This window comes from Plasmopara halstedii, assembly GCF_900000015.1.
Source record: "Plasmopara halstedii genome assembly, contig: Scaffold_526, whole genome shotgun sequence".
In the NCBI taxonomy this organism is placed as follows: Eukaryota; Oomycota; class Peronosporomycetes; order Peronosporales; family Peronosporaceae; genus Plasmopara; species Plasmopara halstedii.
The window spans coordinates 1,284,122-1,292,685 of record NW_020187446.1 but is presented as its reverse complement, the minus strand read 5'-3'; the positions used below and the strand labels follow the sequence as shown (position 1 = coordinate 1,292,685).

Below are 8,564 nucleotides of genomic sequence, written 5' to 3'. Positions count from 1 at the left end.
ATTGATACTGGCGTCAAAGCAACGACTTCAGTAATTGATTGTAGGCGAATCAGCGAAGCCTCTGGTAATTGATGCTGCTAGCAACAACTCCCATCATGAATGATGCTATGGATTAAAAAAATGATTTAAATAATATGGAAATATGTAATTAGTAATGACGATGATACCGCTAAAATTAAAGAAGCGATCATAACAAGCGGCTGCTGAAATATATAGGACTTATCTAGTTTTGCAGACTTTAAATTCTTTCCCTTGCGTCTAATGCTCGTCAGCTGAAAAAGTACTGCATCGGTGAATATTGAAATTACGCCGCTCAATACTCTTGGAGAACGATGTTGCAGGTATGTATCTATTCGATATGCATTAGTAGTACATGGTGGCCCCACATCGATGATTGAGGGCTAACCCTCCCCCTCAAAGGACAAATTTGTCTTACGTGGTGTTTATGGTTCACTGCGGGGTACACGGCAAAGTAATATGCAAATATTACAGCGAGAAAGACATAAGAGCTAATTACCTTTCTTTTCGGATTTTGCCATGTATTCAATAGGTTAATAGCCGCTACAAAAGCCTTCTTTATTACACGTCTGAACCTTTGATGGAAAAAGCGCATAAACTTCTTCTGGGGAATGGTAAACACTACCACTGAGAGTTCAATATGAGGATAATTGTGCGGGAAAGGGTCTTCTGGAGCATGTTATGGCCGTCAAGGATGAAAACGATGTCTCAGCAATGTGGCTTAATTGGACGACATGTCATTGAATATCATTGCGAAACACGTTGAGACTCAAAATCAAGGCGAGACTAGTGTCATGGAGGCATGGGTATCGCTACGTAATTTCTAAATCCGCTCGATACTACACAATTGCGTGACGACGAGTTCATGGGATGGAAAGCGGTATTAGCATTGCGGAACATCTAGACTCTTTGACGGGCTAGTTGCGGTTCTCCAGACAATTGGAGAGCGAGTTGATGATTCGCACCAGCTGCTGGTACTTCTCAGCAGTCTGACGTCAACGTATAATTGATCTCATCGATTGTGGAAGAAGCAAACAACATCACTTTGATTAATTTGACGGAATGCTGCCTTATGATCATAAAAGTTCACAGAAAGGTAGCTACAATGGGATGCTATGATATATGAAGATAGACGAGGCAACGTTCAAAAAATAAGCTTTGCGCCATAACGGCGGCGTTAATGGCAGGTTTTTAGCTGTGACCAGATTAGTCATGTAAAGCGGGACTCTGCGGTCGAAAGCCGTGTCAGCAATGATGATGTGGTATTTGCAGCGAGTGAAAGGCGAACGGCTGGATGATTTATCGGCAAAGGTTCCACATTTCAGATGAACCACACAAAGCACTAGTTCGATGACAAGGACATTTATTAAAGCTTCGAAGTAGCAATTGCAAATGGCAAAACGTTCCTCGTCAATGGAGCCGTCAAGGTTATATTGACCATATATATAATGACCTGACGGCAGGTTTTTGTCTGTTGGCAAGGTTGCAGAGCGGTATGAGTGTGTTGCTTAACGTTCATCGTCTGTCTCCTGGAACAAAGAAAAAAGGCTATCGCTTTGGGTTCAACAAACGGCAAAGCATACATACTCGACTGTAAGCCGAAAAAAGCATGTTACTTGGGGGTTTTGTGCTCTTCGTATGTCATCTGAAGCATCAAAAAGGCGATTGCATCGAGCTCAAAAATTGTTAAAGCGTTTATGCTCGTCTGTAAGCAGAGAGAAGCATGTTATGTGGAGTTCCCGGGGCTGATACTCAGTGGGAGCTTTCACATGCTTGTATCGGAAAACAAAATATGGACAGAATGCTCAAACAGAGGCATCCTGATGATCAAGCAAGAAACAGAAACGCTGTGTGTCAGTGTTTAAAGGAAATGCAGACAGTCAAGGTCAATTTCTTACATTGGATGACAAAGACGACGCGTATTCTTGTGCACGTGTACGCAAATTTAATGGGTCCAATGCGGACTTTGTCGATGTGAAGTACAGAATTTATCCTCATTTTTGTGGATTATATTTCACAATATGTTGTAATTTTCTTGATCAAAAGCAAGAAGGAAGAATTTGGCAAGTTCATGGCATTAAAGTCTCTTTACGATAATGAACGGTGTGCTCGTCTCAAATGCTTGCGATTTGACCTTGAAACAGAATTCGTGAACAAAGCAATATTAGACATATGTTGTTGGAGACGCATCGCCCAGAAACGCTCCGTTATATATATCCCTCAGAAAAATAAATTGGTGGAACTCATGAACAAGACTATCATGGAAAAGGCCCGCAGTATTCCTTGCAGCAAAATCGCTATAAATGAATGGTTGGCGGTAGCAGTGAACATAGCAGTTCATTTGATTAATAGCTTAACAGATACAACCTACCCGGCACCACGCCATAAGAGTTGACTTTCAAGAGGAAGCCTAAGATGGATCACTTATGCGTGTTCGGGGTGCAGGGTCACATCCATGTTGAAGACACAAAGAGAACAACCCTCGAGTCTAAAATTTACAAGTGGACGGTTCTCGGTTATGCGGAAAATGCCAAGGTTGTCGCGTATTTGACTTGTGAACTGCCAAGATTAAAGTGAATTCTCGATGGAGCTGGATGAGCATGAAGTAGGCAGCGTTTACAATACGCATGCGCTACAGCCAGAAGCGACCATTGAAGCTATAAAGGACAGTGATGATGGTTATTTCAAATCAAATGGATCGACAGCCAGTTCGGGGCGAGCCTATAGAATTGGTAGAAGGAACTGTCGGAGACGTCAAAATAAGCGCTGTTGATCATTCGTAAATGTCATGTTCAGCAGCTGATGCCTTCCGATCGTTACAATGAGAACAAATTGGAGCTAGCAGAGTTTCTTCATTCTTCATATGCGTCGAGAAGATCGTTCGGTGTCTTGGTCTGAGGTGGACCAAACAAGAGGAAGACATGAGCCGATGCTTATTCTTTAAAAACTTCAGGTGATAACGGGGCAACCCAAGAAAACAACACAAAAACGTGCTAGGAGTGACAGAGACGAATACATTACCGATGGCATTCTTGCGCACACGGTGAGAAGTGAGGATGAATAGGACTTACCAGCTACATATAATCAAGCAACGGCAAGCGACGATGCAGCGAAGTGGTGTGAAGCTGATGAAGATAAGCTTCGCTCCCATGAGCAGAAACAAACATGGATATTATAGCCAACAGGGAAGAACAATTGCACAATCGATACACGAGAGGTCTTTGCTAATACGCGCGATCAAAAATGGCATTGATTTGTGGTACATGGCACAACTTGTCGCGAAGGATTTTAAAGAAATGTATGGAGTCGATTTCTTCCAGACTCATTCCACCGTCGCCAATACTAATTCGATTCAGATGATACTTGCAGTGTGTGCTGAATGTGACAACCAAATGGAACGGCTGGATGTCAATGATAGTTATTTTAACAGTGCGCTTGTATTCAGCGCTTTATTTGGGTGTCGACAATGCTTATGTCATTTGATAAAGACTGCATACGGATTGATACAGGCAACAAGTACCTGGAACATAACAATACATCGTGGCTCTTTCAGATATTGTGAAAAGGGCTTGCTGAGTGGACAAGTGCGTAATGTCAAGCGATCCGTGGAAGATTTAATCCACGCTGAGCTAAATGTGCATGACAAGTTTGTCGCAACTTAAAAAAGTAAAGTGATCAATTAGGTTAGGAAAGTGCTTAGAGATGCTATCAAGATTAAGGGGCGGACAAGGCGGACCTCATTTTGGGCATGAAGATTGACTACGACAGGTCGGCTAAAACACTATTGGTAAAGCGGACAATGTGGTCAGACGATTTGTTCACCAAAAATCTTGCCCGTGTGCATCAGGATTGATATTGTCGTCAAGGCAGTTGCCTTCATCAAAAGATGATCGTTTGGCGATGCGCTCGAAACCATACTGATTCTTGATTGGATGCCTACTGTACAAAACATAATGTATTCGACCAGATTTTGCCATCGTGTTTACACAGCTGTCACGTTTCTTGGAGAACCCCGGGCTGCAATATTGAAGTTCAGCCAATCGCCTGAGACGCGGCATCATCTACCAATGCAGTGGTAACAGTGCGGTCAAGGTATATTCAAATGCTGATTGGGACAGCAATATCGATGACAGACGTACGGTCTCAGGGGTTGTGATCATGATTACAGGCGCGCCAGTGGTGTAAGAGTCACTGTACACGCAAATTGTTGCACTCAGTTTGGCAGAGGCTGAATATATGACTCTCAGCCATTGCACTGAAGAAATTCTTTTGACAGATGCGATGTTTAGCAACATAGGTCTCGAGCACAACTTTGGGAAGACAAACATAGGAGCGATTGCATTAGCCAACAACGGCTGATACCATGATCGACGAAGCTCGCGGGCATAAGGCACCAATTTAAACACCAGAATGTGCAAAAAGGAGTATTGAAAATCAACTGCATCAACGCGAAGCTCAGCTTGCAGATATGCTGACAAAGGCACTCTCGGAACCGAGATGTTTGTGTTGATAAGCGGGGCAGCGGGTATCAATACCGAATCAATACCGAGGATCAACGGCGAGTGGGAGTCTTGAAGTTACGCCACTCATTACTCTAGAAGAACGATGTTGCGGGTAGATGTATACTTAATATGCATAAGTAATATTTTTTGCACAGAAAACGAACTCAGATCAGCCTAATGGCTAACGCGTGGTTGTTGTTGCTCCATTGATGATTGAGAGTTGACCACCACCAAAAATCAATATTTAATTACATGGTGTTTATGGTTCACTGTGGGGTACGTAGCCGAAACCTACGTCCCCTCATCCCAAAAAGGCAATAATGTTGAATTTTAACAGAATAGCTGACTCATCGAAATCAATATCTTCTACTTCAAAATTGGCAGCTTGGCGGAATGAAGGCTTATATAGCCTCATCTCGACCAACGCAAGATCAAAAGCAAATTTGCTTCGCTGGTAGCGACCCCATTGGTCCCCGGAAGGTGCTCGCTGTTTTTAGCTAAAAATTGGTGATCACTAAACGTGATCCGGCATTGATTTAACGTCGCAAAAATCTTAAGGTTAAGCTAGACCACGACTCCCCAGGACATGAATTGGCTATGTGTATCTTGTTTTTGGGCAAAATAAAAATCAAATAGACGGCAAGTGCAGCGGGCCTGCCGTAGATCTTTGCTTAGAGGAAACTAAGCTAAGGTCACCAACCATACGTCTTTCCAAGAACCAGTACGAGTGTAGCGGATCGCAATCCGTGACTCTAAAGTATTAAAGCCTTACCAAGGCAAACGAACACTTCTGTTCAAAAACGAAAACTGAATTTGATTGTTTTAGTTGCGGCAGAGCCGCCACTACTTAAAACCCTAGGTTTTTTTACTAATATGGTAATCCCAGTTAATATACCAAAGCCTAATTAGTATAGTAATATGCATTACTACTGACAATCCTGCCACATGGTGCTTCTTGTTACGGTGTAACCACACCACAGTGTTATTACACTAATTGTGTAATACACACTTATGTATGGTCGCACAATCTTGTGCAACCCGCCCTTTCTCGCTAGAGCACGTGTAGTCTCGTTACACCCCCAGATCAAAATTGTGAAGTTTCACATTTAACGGTCGCCTCATACGTGGCTCGCGTGTCTGAGACACCTTCACGTCTATGAGAATAACTTTAAACCTTCTCCACTCTATGAGCACTGTGTCTACGACACACAGACCAGCCAGCCTAGATGGTAGAGAGACCGGCCGCGGGCAAAGCTCTTCTTCTTTTGCTCTTCTGCACAGGGTGCATACCCGGACAGTACGTCCATGGCGTCACACGATGGACATCCCAAGCCCTCGGCAACAGGGCGCGATAAAACGCGCCCGCCCCGCGTGACGGATTTCCTCGTCGCTGAGTCGGAGGAAGTTGACTACGAGTCGGACACTCATTTCCCAGCATGGGATGTTGAGGAAGATGAAGTGCGTCAACGGTGCGACGTGAGCCCAGCTCAAACCCTGCGAACACCATGTTCATTCCCCGACCTCTCGGATTCCGTGAAAAGTGGTATTATTACCAATCGCCTCGACAAGGCACAGGAGCAGCAATTGAAGGCTGCGCACAGGGCGGCTCTCCTGCGCTCGTATCTACGTTCGGTGTTAGACCCTCGTGTGAACTACGACTTCCGCTCGGCGATTCCGCGACTGAAGCGAACGACGTGATCACTCGGTCGTAGGCGTCTACATAATCGAGCCTCGCCTCCGGCCACTACACTAGCTGAGCTTGGTCAGCGTAAAGCTATGCGAGATCGCTTTTCAGTACCCCAAAAGATTCCAATGGATCGGTACCTCGCTCGACTTCGAGCTCAAAAAGGGAGTGCTCTTGTTCCCGCAATGAGGACCATTCCTGTTGTGCTCGCCCCTGGCGAAACCGCTGTAGATGCCGATAAGCTCTTTGAGTGATGGGTGCAGCGGCATTCTACACAGCAGAGCTACAATGAAGTGGACGTGCGAGTTGAGCGCCATATTAGATTTGAGTTTGTCAAACTTGAGGCGCAACGCCGACTTCCTGCGTATTGTCGCCCTGCAACACATGGAAGTATCCAATACGCTCCTGCAGGCTATGTGGTTTCTCACACGGGTGAGACTACGACCACAGCCGCTCAGGGCCATATCTTGAGCTCGGCATACATTCTGTTTTCCCAGGCTTCTGCCGAGGAGCGCGGTGCTCAAGACGACGCGAAGCGTCATGATTCTTCTGACTATAGGCGTTTCCGACGTCTGGGTAGTCTTGCCGAAGTGGCACCTCAGACTCCCACGAGTCGGAATTTAAGCATCCCCGCCACTTCACAAGATATTGGGTTAGACCCCGTGACGTGGTCGACCCACAAGGCGTCCACGTGGTAGTGGACGCCAACATTTTCGTCGAGAACAGTCGGTGACGAACGATGACGACTTGGTCGATCTCCGTCCGGTGACTCGCGTTGGTCTTCGAGCGTTGTGGGACTAAATCCGTATTCATCGGTATTCTGCCAAGCATCTTTCCGAGGCCGTCTACCGCTTTGCGGAAGTCCTCGGGAGCCTAGAGCACTATGTGCACCGACTGCCTCGCGTTGAGGATTATCTTCCTTTGTCGGAGCGGCTCCTAGCCGTCGAGCAGGCGAATACGTAACTTCGTGCGACGGTGGAGCGCATTGCACCGTTGAAAACGAAAATTATTGCACTCTGTGCTCAGAAACAGTCGCTGATTCAACTTCTGGGTGGCCGAACGCTTTTGGGCGCCTCCTCGGCGCCAACGCTTTCGCGTTCACTTGCGCCGGATCCCGAACGGCTTAAGCAAGTCCACATTAAACACCAGGTGGGTGCGCATCATTCTCGGTAGGTTCAGTGTATACGCTAGGCCTCGCTTGGTCACTAACTTAACAGATCCATTAAATCGTGAACGGATTTTCGACTTAAAGACAGAAGAAACTGCATGTGTATGAAGGTTTTTAGCGCTTATTAAAAACAGCACTCCAAACTTAATATCCTCAACATTTCTTCTGCTTTTTCCGTCTGCATATTCTTTCTGTATGTCTCGGCTTTCAGCCATCGCATCTCGGATGTGTCGTAAGACACTCAGTCTAGTGAACAGGAAGTCTTCGACTTCTTTACGCATGGTGAGGTGATTGACATCAGCTAGCCGTTCGACTATTCCTTCCCCGCCAAGCCCTGAGCCATGGGATGGACGCGTCAGCTGGACGCGAGAGTTAAAACGCCCGTTCACGCAGCCGTTAGATGAATGCACTGCATTGTTCAGAGCAAGCTCTATGAGTGGCAATATAGCGCTCCAGCGCCTCGGCGTCTCAGCGCAGATGCTGCAGAAAATGTCTCCAACAACGCGATTCACGCGATCAGTCTGACCATCGGTCTGCGGAAAGTCCGCTGTTGACGTAGTCAACTTGGTGTCCAGCACCCTGACGATTGTAGACCAAAACTTTCCCGTGAAGCGAGGATCTCTATCAATGACAATTGACCCCGGAAGTCCATGTCGTCGAAATACACGATCAACAAACAGCATAGCTGTACCAGGTGTCCGGCACTACCGCTAGATGAGCCATCTTGCTCAAACGGTCCACCAAGACCACCACTCCCATGTTGCCTGTCAGGTCTTTCAGCAGGCCAGACACAATGTCCATACTCATGCGAAGGGTACCGGTAAACTGGCCAGAGGCACCGCCGCATTCGTATAGGGTTTCACCCTCTGATACGGCTCACACGTGCGCACATAAGTGCTTGTCCACTTGTACAGCCTGAGCTACCGATAGTGGCAACTCACCGAGCTGTACGTCATCTCACAACCGAGAAAACCAGGTCGCGCGCCTCATAAAGTATGCGGTATTTGAATTAGGAGCCACAATTTGTGGGGTATCCGTCGAATCGGTGCCATAATACAGCAATTGGTTTTAACAAATATCGGTGTAACTGAGCGCGAAATCGGGTCGAGAATTCTTGTCCGACTTTCCAAACTCTTAGCTTCCGAGAACCTGTAGCAGCACTACACACATACTGAAAGGGGGGTTTCACGAA

General features: G+C 46.2%; 1 protein-coding gene across 1 annotated transcript; it reads left to right on the top strand.

Annotated features, from left to right (window-relative positions):
* Positions 1–4,913: 4,913 nt before the first annotated feature.
* PHALS_11300 (uncharacterized protein) lies at positions 4,914–5,156 on the top strand (the record flags this gene model as incomplete). The annotated part of the gene is made up of 2 exons (XM_024726871.1): positions 4,914–5,000; positions 5,079–5,156. The coding sequence occupies 2 exons, from the start codon at positions 4,914–4,916 to the stop codon at positions 5,154–5,156; spliced, it is 165 nt and encodes a 54-aa protein (XP_024577504.1).
* Positions 5,157–8,564: the final 3,408 nt, after the last annotated feature.